The following is a 19,928-nucleotide window of genomic DNA, read 5'->3' on the forward strand; positions in this document are numbered from 1 at the left end:
CCTGTCCACTAGCGGCAGCAGAGGTGGAGGGCTGTTCATCGGTTTGGCTAGTGGTAGGGGCCCGGTGGTGTGCCACTACCTCCCTCATAGTGTTGGCCATGTCTGCCAGCACCCCTGCAATGGTGACCAGGGTGGTGTTGATGTCCTTCAAGTCCTCCCTGATCCCCAAGTACTGTCCCTCCTGCAGCCACTGGTTCTCCTGCATCTTGTCCAGTATCTGGCCCATTGTCTCCTGGGAATGGTGGTATGCTCCCAGGATCTTGGTGAGTGCCTCCTGGAGAGTTGGCTCCCTGGGCTTGTCTTCCCCCTGTCACACAGCAGTCATCCCAGCTTTCCTGTTGTCCTGTGCCTCTGTCCCCTGAACCGTGTGCCCACTGCCACTGACCCCAGGTCCCTGATCGTCCTGTGTTTGTGGGGTGGCCTGGGGTCCCTGTAGTGGAGGACATACTGCTGATTGACGTGTCATGGGGACAAAGGTATGGGCCTTCTGGGTGGGTACTGTGCTGGTGTTTCCTGAGGGGGGAGGCTCTGTGGCGGTATGGGCCTGTGCCTGGGTAACTGACTTTTCCGAGATCCCTGATGGGTCAGGTTGGTCATCCAGATTCAGGTGTCCAGAACTGCTGTCATCACTGTGGGCCTCTTCTTGGGGGGGACTGGATGTTGCTGGCACCTCCTCTCTGGTGACGTTGGCTGGGTGACCTGGGGGACCTGTGGGGATGAAAATGCAGTGTTATTGTTTCTGTGTGTGTCATCTTGTGTATGGGTGTGTTGCCCTCTATGGTTGTTATTGCCCTGGCAGCTTTGCCTTGTGTGAGTAGTTATTTGGTGGGCTTGCTGTTTCCCTGTAGTGTGCATGCTTTAGTAATGGGTGTCCATGCAGGTCTGTGATGGCGGTCCATGCATTGGGAGAGCATGCAGGGCTTGGTATTAGGAGGGGTGGGTTGTGATGGTGGGGTGTTTGAGAGGTGGTGGAGTGATGAGAGTGAGAGTAAGGGTGAAAGTATGTGATGGCATGCAGGTAGAGGGGTGATAGTAATAGAGATATGACTTACCAGAGTCCAGTCCTCCTCCTACTCCTGCCAGGCCCTCAGGATGCATGATTGCCAAGATTTGCTCCTCCCATGTTGTTAGTTGTGGGGGAGGAGGTGGGGGTCCACCGCCAGTCCTCTGTGCAGCTATTTGGTGCCTTGCTGCCACGGAACGCACCTTCCCCCGTAGGTCGTTCCACCTTTTCCTGATGTCATCCCTTGTTCTGGGGTGCTGTCCCACGGCATTGACCCTGTCCACGATTCTCCGCCATAGCTCATTTTCCTAGCAATGGATGTCTGCTGCACCTGTGATACGAATAGCTGTGGCTCTACCCGGATGATTTCCTCCACCATGACCCTTAGCTCCTTCTCAGAGAAACTAGGGTGTTGTTGTGGTGCCATGGTTGTAGTGTGAATGGTGTGGGTGAGAGTGTGTGGGGTGATGTGTTAGGGTATGTGATGTAAGGTGCGTGGATGGTGTATAGGTGATGGTGGTGTGTGGCTGTGGTCTTGTCTGTGCTCTTGCTATCTCTCTTGTGACACTTGTTTGTAGTCATAAAGGGTTGTGGGTAATGTGGGTGTGTGTTGTATAGTGGTGTGTGGGTGTGGTGTGTGTATGGGTGTTGGGTGTGTGTTATTTGAATTGTCCAATGTAGTGTTGTTTTGTATGTGTGTATGTATTTTGAGCGCAGCGGTATGTAGCGCCAATGGGTTACCGCCATTTAATGTTCGCCGCAGTGATTCATGGGTCATAATGTTGTGGGCGTAGTTCTGTTGGCGTAACTGTGTGGGTTTTGCTACCGCCAGTTTATCACTGACCTTTGGGCTGGGGGACTTGTGTGTATGGCTGTATAGTGACAGATTGCTGTGTGTGTGTGTGTGTGTGTGTGTGTGTGTGTGTGTGTGTGTGTGTGTGTGTGTGTGTGTGTGTGTGTGTGTGTGTGTGTGTGTGTGTGTGTGTGTGTGTGATAATATGGGTAGTGGTAATCCGCTGCGGCGGTGGTATTTTGGCGGCAGTCAGCATGGCGGTAATTGGTACTTGCATACTGAATAATAATTAGGTTGCAAAGAGTAACTGCTATTTGGTAACAAGTTACCTAAATGCAATTTGGTGTTTCTACATGTAAAAAACGATTATTATGGTCACAAACGTCCAGATTCTGTGAATTTGGCTGTTTGTGACCTCAAAAATGCTTTGTACCTCTGGCCCATAATTCAACACCTTTGCAATAGTGTTGCTGGAACAATGTTTCAAGTGGGGTTCCTGACATAACCTTTACATCACCAGAATTCATAGGACATCCGAAAAATCCTGGCTTCACACAAGTATAGAAAATGAATTCTGCAGGAGAGTGGTAAGCTGGCGGTGCATTCTGGAGTATGTTCTTGTAAATATATTGTTATATTATTAAAGCATCATGCAGTAGTGCACTGTCATTTCCAGACAGCACATTTTCTATTGAAATGTCCATTAAATTTGTACAAACATGAAGTTGTATTGGTAAAAAACTATCTAGCACACAAAGGATAATGTCCCTCAGTACAACCCTGGCGGACGGCGGTAAAATGGAGAAAAGTACTGCCAACAGGCTGGCGGTACTTTTCCCCATAATATGACATTGGCGGTTTGGCTCAGCCTCCAGCCAGGCGTCCATCACTAGTCCGCCTGCTGGATTATGACCCCACCTACTGCCATGGTTTTCGTGGCCTCCTTACTGTCACGAAAACCATGGCGGTAGGCACTATCAGTGACAGGGAATTCCTTCCCTGTCACTGATAGGGGTCTCCCCCACCCCCTCCCGCACTCCTGGGTTCCTCCCCACCCCCTCCCACTCCAGACCCTCCCACAACATACACGCACATTCACGCTCCATCGAATACACGCATATACCCACATTCATCCACGCATGCATACTTCCATACACACACACACACACACACACATCTATACACACTGACATACATACATGCCCACACGCATGCACACAACACAACATACTCGCAATCACACATCCATACACGGACAACATGCATCTCACACCCGCATACACGCACGCACGCACAGACATACACCCCGACACCCTCACATACACACAACACCATCAAGCCTCCCTCCCCAGTCAGAGCACCGACTTACCTGATTGCAGGGGGTCCTCCAGCAGCAGACGGCATGGAGCACTGCGTCTGCCAGCAGAACACTGCCAGGCCATATCATGTGTCATGATACGGTCTGCGGCGGTTTGCTGGCGGTCTACCTTACCGCCATCCGCCGCCATGTCCGCAGCAGGATTTCTGCGATCCTTCTGGTGGAATTCCGGCTATAGCCATAATAATTTGGTGGAAGGTTGGTAGCCGCGGCGGCAGTCTTTTGGCGGCCGTCGCTGCGGCAGTAGGTGGTATATACTGCCAATGTTGTAATGAGGGCCAATGTGTGGAAAATGGTTTCAGGGATTAAATTATCTTTTGCACATCCCCAAGTAAAAGCCTCTTGATGTGTTTTGATCCTTTTAAAATCTTTTTTTATTACACTTCAGAACTACCAAAAATTTGCTTCTTTTTTCTGTTCATAACTGTTGAGATTTTCAGAAATTTGTATACCGCCCATTTACAGGTATTTAACTGCTGTTGAATGTTATAAAGAAATTACATCCTACAGCCCTTCCTTTCACATTCCACGTACTCCAGCAAGACTGTCACACAGTTTACTTTACAAACTCCTGTCACTTTGCTGTCAGAGAAATAAAAGTGAATAATAACATCGCCTGGCTTTTGAGCTATGTTTCTGAAGTGCAGCAAACTTGTCAAGATAAACACAAAGGGGGTCATTACAACCCTGGCGGACGGTGTTAAAGATGCGGTAATACCGCAAACAGTCAGACGGACAAAAAAAGGGAATCATGACCCTGGCGGAAACCGCCAACAAAGACAGCCACTTTAACACTTCGCCCGCCACGGCGGTACAGAAAAGCAGCGCAGCGGTCACCGCCAACAGACAGGCGGGAGACAATGTTCCGCCCACAGTATCACAACAGGCCAATCCGCCACCTTTTCCGGGGCAGATTCACCGTGGATAAAAACACGGCGGAAACAGCTTTTGCAATGGGAAAACGCTCACCTTCTACACATCCCACGAGGAACGACGACTCCATGGACCCCGAACTCCATATACTACCTGCCCTTGTATTTCTGCTCCTTCACGACCAACAGCGACGTAGGCGCAGAAGATACCGGTGAGTACAGCACCTACGACACGGGGGGGGAGGCAAAAGTTAGGGGGACACCCACCAAACACCCCCACCCTCGCATATTACAACATACACACCAATGCAGTCACAAACATCACAGTAACAACCCACAATTCCCCCGGAAGAATACAAAGACAATGCGAAATTCGGTCAAACTTTGTAATGTGCCAATATACATGACATACAAAAATAAACAAATATATGTATACTAAAATCACTCTCATTTACATATATAATCCGAGAAGTAGTGCAGATATGTACACAACAATGTCCGTGCACAAACTGTCCAAAAATGCATGGGCGAGGCCCACAGTAGATACCTGACCAAAATCGGAGAGAACACTGCCGGGGCATCAGATAGAAACACAACAGGCACCTCAGGCGGAAGGGAATGGGGGGGCACCGCAGCCACATAAACGCAAAGCCAGATCCACGACGGGGCTCTATGCCCATTGATGTATCCTGGGGAGTGCAAAGCCACAGTCTCTCAAGTCTCTACAGTGGGTGGGGTGCCCACTGTCACATCCTGGGGAGAGCAAAGCCACAGTCTCTCTAGTCCATACAGTGGGTGGATTGCCCACTGTCACATCCTGGGGAGTGCAAAGTCACAGTCTCTCTAGTCCATACAGTGGGTGGATTGCCCACTGCCACATCCTGGGGAGTGCAAAGCCACAGTCTCTCAAGTTGATACTGGTCCATACTGGTACTGGGGGGTAACTGGTGCCCAGACTGGATGAGTCTCCCCGTGAATGGTAGTGTCCTGTCACTGTCCCAGCTGCACATGGGATAAGGATGCCTGATGTGGTGGGCCATTCATTCCTACCCGGTGCATTGCCCTCTTCAGCGGTGATATGACATGGCGGTCTTTGCCCTCTTCAGCGGTGCCATGACATGGCGTTTCAGGAATGTTCAGCGGTGCTTTGACATGGCGGTCTTTGCCCTCTTCAGCGGTGCTATGACATGGCGGTCTTTGCCCTCTTCAGCGGTGCCATGACATGGCGTTTCAGGACTGTTCAGCGGTGCTTTGACATGGCGGTCTTTGCCCTCTTCAGCAGTGCTTTTGACATGGAGGTTCAGGACTGTTTTAGCGGTGCTTTTGACATGGCGGTCTTTGCCCTCTTCAGCGGTGCTATGACATGGCGGTCTTTGCCCTCTTCAACGGTGCCATGACATGGCGTTTCAGGACTGTTCAGCGGTGCTTTGACATGGCGGTCTTTGCCCTCTTCAGCGGTGCTTTTGACATGGCGGTCTTTGCCCTCTTCAGCGGTGCCATGACATGGCGTTTCAGGACTGTTCAGCGATGCTTTGACATGGCGGTCTTTGCCCTCTTCAGCGGTGCTATGACATGGCGGTCTTTGCCCTCTTCAGCGGTGCCATGACATGGCGTTTCAGGACTGATCAGCGGTGCTTTGACATGGCGGTTCTGATACGGACATTGGTGTGTGGCATGACGTTCCATCATTGACCAGCGGGGCTGTGGCATCCTGGCCCCGCCTGGGCTGTGACTCCGGCGGTGGTCTCTGGACCAGTTACGATACTTGAGCCCTCCTGGGCTGTGACTCTGGCGGTGGTCTCTGGACCAGTTACGATACTTGAGCCCTCCTGGGCTGTGACTCTGGCGGTGGTCTCTGGACCTGTGACGATACTTGAGCCCTCCTGGGCTGTGACTCTGGCGGTGGTCTCTGGACCCGTGACGATACTTGAGCCCTCCTGGGCTGTGACTCTGGCGGTGGTCTCTGGACCAGTTACGATACTTGAGCCCTCCTGGGCTGTGACTCTGGCGGTGGTCTCTGGACCAGTGATGATACTTGAGCCCTCCTGGGATGTGACTCTGGCGGTGGTCTCTGGACCCGTGACGATACTTGAGCCCTCCTGGGCTGTGACTCTGGCGGTGGTCTCTGGACCAGTGACGACGGTGCTGGCGGTTGTGTCTGGACCGCCGGAAATGATGGCGCACTTCTCCGCCTTGACACTCACAACAGGCTTGGCAGACTTCCTCTGGACCTTCCCCACCTTTTTAGGAGTTACAGCTGACTCACCAATCGCCTTCGATCCAATTTCACTTGTTGTCCCACCAGGAGTCTTGACACGGTCCCGTCGTCCACTCTCCAATTTCAGAGCCTTTACAGGGGGTGGGCTGCCTGTGCCTTGGATCCTGGTCCTACTGCCTGCCCTGGTAGACGGTGCACTCCAAAAACCTTGAACAGGCACGACTGGTCCTGGAGGCTTTTTGGCTGAGGCACTACGACGGGACTGATGAATTGGGGGGGGAGTGGGGGCAAAAAGGTCAATTTGACAGAGGGACAGTTTCTGACGAACACTGGGATGGGTAGCTGGAGGGTTTCTGGGAGTGGAGGAAGAGGAGGTGGTTGTAGGAGGTGTCACTTTAGGTGTTTTGGGTGCAGGTACTGGAGGCTGTCGTGAGGTGGATGGATGTTGGGTGAGTGATTGCCGGCGTTGGGGTACTTTGGGAGGGGGCGTCACAGACACACTGGGAGAGGACACAGGGGACGTGTAAATGGGAGTGGAGGTGGTGAGTGCAGGTGAGCGGCGTGTGGTGCTGGGTGTCCTGGTGCGAGTCCTAGTGCCTATAGATGTGGTGCATGCAGGTGTGTGTGTAGAATAGACTGGGAGGGAGGAGGGAGAAGAGGAGGAGGGGGACACAGTAGAGACAGTGGATCTTGCTGTGTCTGTATGGGTGTGATGCTTGTGTGAGTGCTTGTGGTGTGTGTGGTGCCTATGTTTGCCTGAGCTACTTGGGTGTGTTGACTTGTCTGCATGCTGGTCTGTAGGTGTGCTTGGGATGGGCTGGGATACAGGGCATTGGGTCTGGGTGGAGGAAGTTGGAGGGGGGAGGCTGGACACAGGGACAATTGCTGCCATCAGTGCTGAGGCCAGAGATTGCAGGGTTCCCTGAAGGGCAGCCTAACCAGAATGAATGCCCTCCAGGAATGCATTACCGTGTTGCAACTCTCTTTCTCCACCCTGGATGGCATTCACAATGGTAGACTGCCCAACAGTGAGTGACCTGAAGAGGTCAATGGCCTCCTCGCTGAGGGCAGCAGGGGTGATTGGGGCAGGGCCTGAGGTGCCAGAGGCGAAGGTGATGCCCACCCTCCTGGGTGAGCGGGCACGGGGCAAATGCTGAGGGGCTGCTGGGAGGGCGGTGCTGGTAGGGGGGGTGGCGGCTGTACCTGTAGAAGTGGGGCGCACAGATGGTGCCGCCACCACAGGGGACCTCACATCGGCGGACGAGTCTGTGTCGCTGGTTGGTGATCCGGTGGCCGACGTGAAGCTCCCCTCGCCCTCCATCCCACTGGTGCATTCAGAGTCTGTGGTGTGGCCCTCCATGGCCATGTGGGATGCAGCTCCCTCGTGCTCCGGTGCCACTGTACCTCCGCCTGTTGATGCTGATGTACAAACGGACAGGGAGAGCAGGAAAAGGGGGGGAGACAGAAGAAAGAGAGTTTTAGTACATGGCATACCGCTACCCTTGGCGGGCAAGACAGACGCAGCTGCCCCATGCACAACGCCGCGCTCCTGCCCTCTGCACATGCAATTTAATGGATATGGGCTACATGGCAATGCTGGAAAGCTGCGCACATGGATGCCACAGGGGCCACTATACCTCAACTTGCTAGTTTGCTGAGGTGGGGTAGAGTGCCACATGGCCTACATAACGGAGGGGCCTGGCCTAACTAACTCGCCCTGGCCTACAGACACCCACAGCCCACCTCCCCCACCCAGACACCTCCACTGCATGCAAAGTCCGCAGAATGAGTTTGTACTCACCCCCTTGTGTCTGCTGTGATGTCCTTAAGCGCCCATCCAACTCCGGATAGGCCACCGCCAGGATCCGGAACATCAGGGGGTCATGTTACGACGGGCACCCCTCCCACGTTGGGAGGCTATCCCCAGCTGAGCATCTGCCGTCTTCTTGCTGCAGCGGCGAATGTCCTCCCATCTCTTTCGGCAGTGGGTGCCCCGTCTCTGGTGGGCCCCCAGGGTCCGGACGTCCTTGGCGATGGCATGCCAAATGTCCCTCTTCTGGTGGGCGCTGACCTACATGACATGCACAAGGGAAGAGGAACAGTCATTACCAATTGCATCATCAAAGTGTGTGTCCCCCTCCATACTCTGACCATGTGGCCCATTTATTCCCATGCTTTACTGTAGTATGACTTCTGCCCCCTTCCCTCTTCCACCCAGCCCTCTCCACCCAGGCCCAGCCCCTACAACGTGCTCCCTGTGTACTAACCTGTTGGTCTGGAGGACTGTAGAGTAACATGTACTGGGGGAGGACCCCATCCACAAGTTTCTCCAACTCCTCCGATGTGAAGGCAGGGGCCCTTTCCCCAGACGCAGCAGCCATCGTCGCTTCCAGACTGCGGTCACAGCAGCACTAGCAGTGTAGGTCCTCTCCTGTCGAAGGTCAGGTATCTAGTGAATGAAGACATAGAAAATGGCGGTGACGTCCGCGGCGGGCCGCATCATCACCGCCGGCGCACCTGTTCATTGGCTCCTGGGACCCATAGGGTCCATTGCAGCATTGCGCCGCGCTCTACGACCGCCTACCGCCACGGTTTGCAACGCCAGTGCTGTTACCCCACAATCCCATTGTCCCAGTTTAGAGGTCAGGCAGCCGCCATTTCAGGGGCCCACATGGATTCATTTGCAACTGCGTCACACATACTGAGGCCTACACTCAACACACATACAGGAAGGGTTTATTGCCTGGGGTAGTCTTGTGTGTGACTGTGGGTACATAACTGGAAGAATAGTGACTTTTTACTTGCTGTTGTCCTTCGTTGGCACCGTCAGCTGGGACATATGAGAAGATGGCGGAATCCGCCGGTGTACCGACCGCTGGTGGACCTGTTGACTATGGAGGAGCGACATTTAATCGTGACCTACCGGTTTGACCGTGACACAATCCAGGAACTGTGTACCCAGTTGGAGCCAGAGCTGATGTCACCAATCCGCCATCCGACTGGAATCCCCCCTGACATGCAGGTGCTGTCAGTGCTCCATTTCCTTGCAAGTGGGTCTTTTCAAACAACAGTGGCCATGGCATCAGGGATGTCCCAGCCTATGTTTTCCAACGTCTTGTCCAGAGTGTTGTCTGCCCTGCTGAAACACGTAAGGAGATACATCATTTTCCCTGAGGTGGAGGATTTGCCTACAGTTAAAGGTGACTTCTATGCCCTTGGACATATCCCCAACGTCATAGGTGCTATTGATGGGACCCATGTAGCTCTGGTCCCCCCCCGCAGGAGTGAACAGGTGTACAGGAACCGGAAGAGTTATCATTCTATGAATGTCCAGATGGTGTGTTTGGCAGACCAGTACATCTCCCAGGTAAATGCTATGTTCCCTGGCTCAGTGCATGACGCCTACATCCTGAGCAATAGCAGCATCCCTGATATGATGGGTGAACTCCAGAGGCACCGTGTATGGCTATTGGCGGACTCTGGTTACCCCAACCTTTCCTGGCTATTGACCCCAGTGAGGAATCCCAGGACCAGGGAAGAGGAACGGTACAATGAGGCCCCTGGGCGGACTAGGAGGGTTATCGAACGCACCTTCGGCCTTCTTAAGGCCAGGTTCAGGTGCCTCCATATGACAGGTGGATCCCTTTTCTACTCACCGAAGAAGGTGTGCGACATCATCATCGCCTGCTCCATGCTCCATAACTTGGCTTTGCGACGCCAGGTGCCTTTTCTGCAGGAGGATGATCCAGATGACGGTGTTGTAGCAGCTGTGGAGCCTGTGGACGGTGATGAGGATGAAGCTGAGGAAGACGAAAACGACAACAGGGAGTCAGTCATACAGCAATATTTCCAGTGACACACAGGTGAGCACATTTTCTATTTTACCATTACATTCATTTTCACACATCTACCTCTATCCTGTACCTCAAATTCACTCACTATTTGTTAAATTGAGTTGTCCCCTTCCATTTCAGTTCCACAAATGTGGTAACCTGCGTGTCAACTGTTTGCATCCTTGAAGGGCTTGTGATGTGTGACATAGGTATGTTAGCCTTCTAATGGGTAACCCATTATGCAACTGTAATTGATTATACAGATTTACAAATCATTGACTGACTCAATTTCTTTTGGTGTTTGAAGGGTGTTTATTTAAGTGCACAAAAATGAAGGGGGGTTGTAAAATGGTGATGGTGGAGGAATGTCCATGGCAGAGTCCAGTCTTTTAGTCTCACAGGTACATTGCAGATCTGGGCATTGGAAGTGGAGCTGGGGCAGTTCAGATTTGGGCAGGGTAACAAAGTGGGACAGTGGGAGGACTATCAGGGTGGTCTTATTTCCTGGCGGGGGTCTTGTCATCTTGCTCTGTCCTGTTCCTGGATCTCAGGGCCCGCTTGCGTGGTGGTTGTCCGTCTGCAGGGGGTGGGGTGCTGGTGTGGTGGTCCTGTGACGGGGCGTCCTGTCCACTAGCGCCGGCGGAGGTGGTGGGCAGTTCATTGTCCATGCTAGTGTCAGGATCCCCTTGGAGTGCCACGGTGTCCCTCAAGGTCTTTTGAATGTCCGTCAGCACCCCTACGATGGTGCCCAGGGCAGAGCGGATGGTCCTGAGCTCCTCCCTGAACCCCAAATATTGTTCCTCCTGCAGACGCAGGGTCTCCTGCAACTTGTCCAGGACCGTGGCCATCTTCTCCTGGGAGTGGTGGTATGCTCCCATGATGGAGGTGAGGGCCTCGTTGAGAGTGGGTTCCCTTGGCCTGTCCTCCCTCTGTCGCACAGTAGCCCTCCCAGTTCCCCTATGTTCCTGTGCCTCCGTCCCCTGGACCGTGTGCCCACTACCACTGCCCCCAGGTCCCTGTTGTTGTTGAGGTGGTGGGTTAGCCTGGGTGCCCTGTAGTGGTGGACACACCGCTGATTGACCTGTCCTGGGTAGGGAGGTTTGGGCCCGCTTTGTGGGTGCTGTGCTGGTGTTACCAGAGGGTGGAAGCTCGGTGTTGGGCTGCGGCTGGGCAAGGGGAACCGACTGTCCTGAGGCCCACGATGGTCCGGGCTGGTCATCAAGATCCAGTGGGGCAGAGCTGCTGTCGTCACTGTGGGCCTCTTCTGGGGGTGGAGTGGTGTTGTCTGGACCCTCTGGTGTGGTGACGTTCCTTCGGGTTCCTGTGGGGGTATATGTACATGATTATTGCATGTGTGGTGTTTCATGGTGTGCAATGGATGGGTGTGCGTGAACCCCAGTGCAGGCATTCCTGTGGGGGGGCTTGTGTGGTGATGGTTGGGGGGTGTTCTGGGTCTGTGCAGTGGGCATGCTTTGGTGATGGGTGTCGATGCTTAGTTATGTCATGCAGGGCTTGGGGTTGGGATAGGTGGTTGGTGTAATCGGTAGATAGGTGAGGATTTGGGGTGATAGGGGAGGGTGTGATGGTGGGGGTGTGTGATATCATGCAGGTAGGGTGGGGGTTTTGATAGTTAAGATTTGACTTACCAGTGTCCGTTCCTCCAACGACTCCTCGGAGGCCCTCAGGATGCAAGATGGACAAGACTTGCTCCTCCCATGTTGTTAGTTGAGGGAGAGGAGGTGGTGGTCTGCCACCAGTCCGCTGTAACGCGATGTGGTGCCTGGATACCGTTGAACGCACCTTCCCCCGTAGGAGTGTGGTGAGTGTAGTGGTATGTAGTGGTATGTGGTGTTTTGTGCGTGGATGTTGTGTGGGTGATGGTGTTGTGTGCCTCTGTGTGGTGGGATTGTCTAATCAGTGCTGTCTCTCTGGCCTTCTTTCAGAATTTTTGTTCGTAGGGGTTTGTGGGTGATGTGGGTGTTTGTTTTATATTGTGTTGGGTGTGTGGGAGTGGTGTTTGTATGTGTATCAGGTGTGTGTATTTGGAATTGTCCAATGTGGCGGTGTTTTGGAGCTGTGTGTGTATTTTGAGGGCGGCGGTGTGTACAGCCAATGGAATACCGCGGTTGAAAGACCGCCGCGTGGATTCGTGGGTCGTAATACCATGGGCGTGTTTCTGTTGGCGTGGAGGTGGAGGATTTGTTTCCGCATGTTTATCGCTGACCTTTGGTGTGGCGGTATTGTGTGGGTGTCTGAATTTCGGCGGATTCCAAGATGTGTGTCATAATAGCTGTGGTGGTCTACCGCGGCGGTGTTTTGGCGGTCTTCTGCACGGCGGTAAGCACCTTATACCGCCAATGTTGTAATGACCCCCAAAATGTAAAGACATCTTTATTTATTCCTCTTTCGCTACCCATCAGAAATGAGCTGGTGACCCACCAGTAAGTCTGAACCCACAGTTTAGGAAATGGTGCAATACAGAATAACCCTTACCTTTCTCCACTGCTTGAAGAATGTACAGTTAAAATACTGGAGAAAATAGATGTGACAATGCTATGACCTATTTCTGGAGGGAGATCTACAAGCACTTATGGACAAGGGAGGGAATTTTGAGTTGGTGATATTGATATATCAGTCAATCAATGGATACGGCATGAGGCTAGTGCAGTGCTCCCAGACTTCCCTAACTGCTCAAAGGAGCTTGAGGCCTTGCCCAAACGTATTCAAGGAGAAGGCATGGGTAAGACTATCTCATTTGCCTAGAGAAGTGCTACATGCCAAGGCTTTCATGGTACAATCTGCAAAAAGGGAGCTGGAAATTGAATTTGAGAGCGCAAGCACTGATAAGTCCAAGCAACATTGCTGTATCCAGATCAAAGGCAATTTTACATTTTGCCACCGATTAGTCCCCCAGGGTGTATTGCTCAATTCACACTGATAAGTATAGTGAAGTGTAAAAAATGTAAAGTGAGTACTGTGGCATTTTTTACATAACGCATGGACTTGCCCTGCAGTGGCTACATATTGGAGTGCATTTTTTTTTTCATATTAAACAAGATGTTGAAAATAGATAAAGGGGGTCATTTTGACCCTGGCGGTCCGAGACCGAGGCCGGTGGTTTCCCGCCGTTTTAGCCCCGGCGGTGATAATCCGCCAGGGCAGCGCTGGAAGCAGCGCTGCCCTGGGGATTATGACACCCCTATCGCCAGCCTGTTTCTGGCGGTTTGCACCACCAGGAAGAGGCTGGCGGTAAGGGGTGTCCTGGGCCCCCTAACAGGGCCCCGGCCAGCTTTTCACTGTCTGCATAGCAGACAGTGAAAAGCACGACGGGTGCAACTGCACCCGTCGTACGGCCGCAACACCGCCGGCTCCTATGTTGCGGCCTCATCCCCACTGGGCCGGCGGGCGGGAATGTCATAATGGGGGCCGCGTGAGTGCGGCCGCATCGGCGGCCGCACTGCGGTTACCGCCTGGCAGGCGGCAGTAGCCGCCCGCCAAGGTCGTAATGACCCCCATAGTCCTCATGCCTAAAATAGATAGCACTATTGAGGTTTATTTCTGCTACACCTGGTGGAATATGAGAGTCCATGTCCATGGACATGCAATTAGCTAAGAAGCATGCTACAACGTCTTGCATGATTTCTAGGCCTCCACTAATCAAGTGTGGCTAACGGATATGGCATATTTTACAATGATGATTGAATGTTACAGTAACTCAGTACACCCTAAAGTGAGACTAAGGGATTTTTGGGAATCATAGGAATCATATAAACTTACATACTGTCAAAAGATGTAGATTTCTTCTCATAATACTGGGTAGAGGCAGTAGATGCAGAAAGGGGGGACTGCCCTGGGGATTTTTACAATACTGTAAAAAGAATCTTGAGGAATGATGTAGTTATAAGGTGCCATGGCAGTGTAAAACGGTCATGCACACCAAATGTAGCCACTCTGCTATGGACAACCAAATGATAGATATCATGTGGATTAACTGTTATAATGTATTGTCTAAAACCTTAAAAGAAAAATAAAAAAAGAAAACTAACTGATATAAGCTAGTGTGCAGTTCCAGAAGTCTCTGATTCTGACAGTCTTTATTCCAATTTACAAAATAACAGTGTTTTCTTAAAACTGTTTTGTTACGAAATAATATTGGATCAGATTCTTTGACTTAAAATTAAAAGCTAAAGTCCTGTGTCACTCTGGTTCTGATATATTGGCCACTCTCTGTGAAGACTAATTAGTCTAACATAGAAGCATGTCTCACAAGCATCTTTTACATTGCCAATGGAGGAAGGCAATGATCTTTTCAAATTATGACAATGGATATAAGCCACTCAGGCCAATGCTTTCCGCAAGACTGAACTACCAAGCACAATAAGTGATAGTGAGGATAAGCATTATTATAAAGCTGAGGAACACCTCGGAAATCATAGAAGTGGATAAAGCATAAAGAAACAATGTGGTGTCTCAACGTTTTACAAAAGGCATATAACACAACATGGCACAGACTAACATAGCTTTACAAATCTTAAACCACCACTAATCCAAGATGCATTTGCCACTAAGAAAATATCGCATTTTCTCAATTTTGATGACTAGAACCCTTGTTAGTTTTTTTCCCATAAAGACTGAACATTGACCTTGAAGTCTTAGGTGTCTCCCTCAAAGACCAAACCATAGTTCCAGAAGACTGTACTATTTCATTAAAATCAAAGTAGCCTCATCAGTGAATAGCTGGTGACTAAAGATGGCCTAGCCTGCTGCAGTTCCCCTTCTGAAGTAATATAAATTAATCCTTATGGACTCTAACCATTGAAACTAAAGCCGCCCTTCTTTAAATCTGATTTTTAATGTATAAAATAATGGCAGTGGTATTTACCTTCAACTGAAAGAAAGTACTAAAAACTATTTTCTGCTCACTTCAATCTGATACTCTTTGTGCTTAAAAAACATACAATGATTATTCACTAATGCCACCTTTATGTTCCAAAATACCTCATGTTTAGAAGAAGAGGTCAGAATCAACCAAGCAGGAAAACACACTAAATGCCCTTCCCATGGTTTCAACTTCTCTTAGTCCATCAATAATCTGACAGTATTGTTACCATACATAGCCAAAAAAGGCAACATATTATCTTTTGAAATAATCAGACTCATTATATTTTACATTCTCAGCTGAGGATTTTGATGGAATTTTGAGAGATTACATACAATTTCAAAAGGATATATTGGTGTTTTTGCCATTTAAAGTATTTTCTTTTATAGGTCTATCTTTTGCACATGGAGAAAACTGGAAGGCCATGAGAAGGTTCACCATATCAACTTTGAGGGATTTTGGAATGGGTAAGAGGACAATTGAAGAGAAAATAATGGAAGAAAGTGAATTTCTAGTAAAGCATGTTAAGTCACATGGAGGTAAGTGATAAGCTTTATAAACACTACTGAGACATCACATTTCTCTTTTAATGAATTAGAATTACTATTTTTAGATCACATTGGTGAGATATTTATAAGCCTATTGACACTTGATTAGGGCAAAACAAAGCTTTCGGTGATTCAGCAGTAGTAACCATAAAACAATAAAGCAATGCACGCAAGATGTTGGAATTTGGTGTCACTTACATTTTGAGCAAAGTTATCTCTTTCAGGGATATAAAAGGAATCCCAATAGCACTCCTGAAAAGCTAGAACAAACAAATATTTCAAGGAGTACTTGTGTAAAATATATGCTAGCAGGTGTTTCACAATGTAATAAGACTGAATTTAGAATCAGAAAAAAGTTGCATATTTGAATATGTACGTTTTTTTAAATTCTCCACTGGAATAGTTTTTTATGAAGAACACCCCCGTATTATCCATTAGAGATGGCGATAAACACCCAGGTAAAATATATATTTTACCTTAACAGGCATAATTTTATATGCATTTCCAGAAAGGCAAACTACATGTCCAAGATATATCAGTTTACCCAACATAACAGGTTTGTCTTCCTTCAGCTATTTTTTCAGGGGCACCTACTAATAAATGCCAAAAAACAACAACATGTCTAAATGTATATTTGTAGCAATTCATGTATAGCAGAAACATGTCCACATTCATAAATGCACTTTGGAGTTGTACATTTCTGCCTATCTTGATTCTGTTAGAAGATAACCTTACAAGTATTTTGTTTGCTTACTTAAGTTTAACTTCAGTGTGATAACACTTTGTGAATCAGGCCAGTGGTTGTCTGCAGTACACAGCAGCAAACATGCTGCCATCAGAAAGAGAAAAAAACATCAACTGACATTTTTAAGGAATGAATGTAGTTCAATGTTATACTGCACACTTGCTTACTTATGATTTTGCTGGCCTCCGTACTGGGTATTATATCATTTCAGTCAAAATGTCCAGTGTTATAAAGACAAAAGAATTCTTGATTGCTAACATTGATTGATGAGGTGGTGGTGTACAAAGACACCATTTCTACCTATTAGACCTTTCTACAGGGCACCCCAAATTTGTGCATGCCTTTGCTGAACCCACTTTTGTTGGCACTAAGGACTCTACACTTTTACTCTGGCTAACCAGTGTTAAAGTGTTTGTGCTCTCCATTTGAAACATGGTTAACTTGGTATACACCTGATTGATTCATTTATTTATGTGTAAGTCCTTAGTATATGCTACTCCTTGTACCTGTGGCCTCCAAATTAAATGCTATTAGTGGGGCTGCAACACATATTGTGCCACCAACTAAAGTAGCACTGTAAAACATGTGTCAGGCATGCTACTGCAGCCGGTAGTGCAGTGTTAAACTGCCATTTCTACCTGGAATAACCTTTCACCAGGCCTAAACCTTCAATGTTAATACTTATAAGGTACCCTTAAGGTAGGCCCTAAACACTTCTAATGCAGCTTGCATGGTATTTTAAAAGTAGGACATGTGTATTTAAGTTCTACAAGACAGTGAAAAACTCCTAAAATATGTTTTGCTGTTTTAAAGCTGTCTCTCCCATAGACTAACACTTGGTTACCTTATTAGGCTCAATACGTGATAACTCAAGTTTAGAAACAGATAGGGACATTTTTCTTCCACTCAAATAAATTGTAATCCAAAATCCTTGTTAATGGTAAAGTCAGATTTTAAGTTACAACTTTGGAAATGCCACTTTTAGAAAGTTGGCATTTTTCTGCCCAAACCAACTGTGCCTTTCTGCCAGTATCCTGGGTCACATGACTGTGAATGTGTCTCCTGATATTGGTTGTGTATTCTTTCAAGACATTGGGACAAAAGAGGCCTTGAGTGTGAGGAGAGTGGGTCTTCCTGACAAATTGGTTGGGGAGTAGCTGTACCCGGTCTTGACTGCACTTCAAAGGGCCTTCTTTCAGTACACACAAAGGAACGTGACACCAGACTTGCCCTTGGCTTGTCACTTTGGACAGTTTGGAACCAAGATAAGGGGAAGAAGTGACCAGAACTGACTTTGTGGTTAGGCCAGGGAATTCCCCCACATAAAGGCTGGCACGAGGTGTAAAAATAGCACCTTCAGAGTCTCTAATCAGAGCACTCCTGGACCTGAGGAAGATTCGGAAAAGGCATTGTCCTTTTGTCTGAAATAGGAAGATTGAACCTACTTGCCTTGCACCCAAGCTTTCCTGCAACTGCCCAGTTGACCAGCACCAACTGGACTTGCCTCAACCATGCTGCTGGCTCTGTTGAAGTCAACCCTGATCCACAAGAGCTGCCCCCCAGCTCCTAGACTCTTGGCTGACATCAGATCGTGCTCCTCCTGAAGACAAGTTGAAGATACATACATTTTGGGCTCCTGGTAACTGCAAAGTGACTTCTTCATTGAAAGAATCGACCATCCACAATGATGCTGAAGCAAAGCTCCAGCGAGACTTGCACTTCATGCTGACAGTGACCATCCACAATGACTGCTGTTGACTGGCTCTAACGAAACCTGCTCTTTGTGTCACATCCTGTGCTGACCACCAATAAGAATCTTCAACAGCAGCAAGATTGCCTACAAAAGCAAAGATGGTCCAATGCCTGACCTCCTCCTCACACCAACAATGACCTGTTCACAGCCCCGCCAAACCAAACAGTAGCACCTCGCACCTGACTTGAGACATTAACTTTAGCAAGAAAAAGTCTGGGCCCTGTATCCAACCCATGCCCCATCACGGTCAGCCTGAACTTGAGACTTTACCCTGGTGATTGGCAATTGGCATTGTACTGCTATTTTCACTTAGAACTTTAAAAATTCATAACTCTGGTTCCATTGATTTAATTTCTGTCATTTTTAAGGCAATTTATTTATTACATTTAACTCTCTTTTTCTAAATTGGTTTGGTATTTTTCTTGTGTTGTGTTTTCACTTTATTACTGTTTGTGTGCTGCATACATATTGTGGCCATTGTCTCCGAGTTGCGCCTGACTGCTTTTGTGCCAAGCTACCAGAGGGTTAAGCACATGCTTAGGTAAAGACTTTTGTGGTTTACCCTAACAAGGATTGTATTTATTACCTGAGCTGGACTTCCACTCCCCACAACTATTTACCCAATTTTATACACTACCCTTGCCAGAGGTGTTGTTCTGAAGTGTCAGTTCCCTAAAATTCCACTATTATATATAAGCATTTAAGTAAAAACTCCATCTGTATTCTACTAGCTAGCTATCCATTGGCTTTTCAGAATTTGTGTAAAATGAACAACAGTGGAGCAACTTGATACACCGATTCCTTAAAATGTAATGGGGTGACATGAATGTGTCTGGTCATTTATAGTTAGCATATTGTACCTTTTAAGTTGGGTGTTGGATACCAATAAATAGCATGTAACAACCACTTAAGGGCTTTCTTAAGTTCCTAGGCAGAAGTCAAGTTTAAATTGTTCAGTCAAACATATCATGATCTAATAAGTCTTATGAATGTATCAAATAGTTCAAAAGGTTCAACAGTGTGAGGTCCAATAGCCGTCTGGAGAAAGTCCATGACCTATAGCTTGTGCAAGGTTAGAACTGTGAAACTGTACACCGATATTTTTATGTAACAGCCAAACTATCAAGAAATATCAAGACACAGTTGAAGTAAATGTTCACCACAAATGAAATGGCAATACAAATAATGATCTTCAGGCAAACTGAGCTCCAGCGTAAAAGCACTATGGTCTGATTACAAATGAGCTAGATTGGAAGACAGGGTGACTGCAAGTAATATATTGTTGTTCTTATCTGCAGTACAGACAAGGACTGCCCCATGTTGACTAACTTTCAGCCACTACAACCGGAAAGGATTAAAGAGATCATGATGGGCATTAAGTGAGGTTCCGCCAGGGACCCTTGCCCTCATCATGTATTACAGCTTGTCCCTGATTTTGTATCTACAGCTCTTGTCCCGGTCTACCAGGAGGTTCTGACTACGGGAGTTTTTCCTCGTTCCTGGTAGGAAGTGATGGTGGTTCCCCTGAAAAAGAAACCAGATGGAGCGGCACATTATCTCAAGAATCTGCAGCACATTGCCTTGCTGCCTTTTCAGGCTAAACTTTGAAAAACATATTAATGCAGAGCTAGCCAAACTGCTTCAAGATTCGGGTAGCCTAGATTCTACTCAACATGGCTTCAGGAAAGCCCACAGCACGGAATCTGCCCTCATTACCACATCAGACACTATCCGCAGATTAGTGGATGAAGGGCAAGGAGCTATTTTAGTACTATTAGATCTATCAGCTGCTTTTGATACCATCTCCCCTCATATTATGACATCTCACCTCTATCGAGCAGGGATCAGAAGCACAGCACTGAATATTCTGAAATCCTTTTTAGGAGAGAGATCTACCACAGTAAGT

At 48.5% G+C, this 19,928-nt stretch overlaps 1 protein-coding gene across 1 annotated transcript in view; it reads left to right on the forward strand.

Moving 5' to 3' along the window:
• The window catches only part of LOC138296720 (cytochrome P450 2K4-like), a 478,978-nt gene that overhangs the window by 162,329 nt on the left and 296,721 nt on the right, over window positions 1–19,928 (forward strand). The window contains exon 3 of the mRNA XM_069236121.1: window positions 15,366–15,515. Within this exon, the coding sequence (XP_069092222.1) occupies window positions 15,366–15,515 (150 nt within the window). The remainder of the gene's footprint in view (window positions 1–15,365; window positions 15,516–19,928) is intronic.

Source organism: Pleurodeles waltl, chromosome 5 (assembly GCF_031143425.1).
Source record: "Pleurodeles waltl isolate 20211129_DDA chromosome 5, aPleWal1.hap1.20221129, whole genome shotgun sequence".
In the NCBI taxonomy this organism is placed as follows: Eukaryota; Metazoa; Chordata; class Amphibia; order Caudata; family Salamandridae; genus Pleurodeles; species Pleurodeles waltl.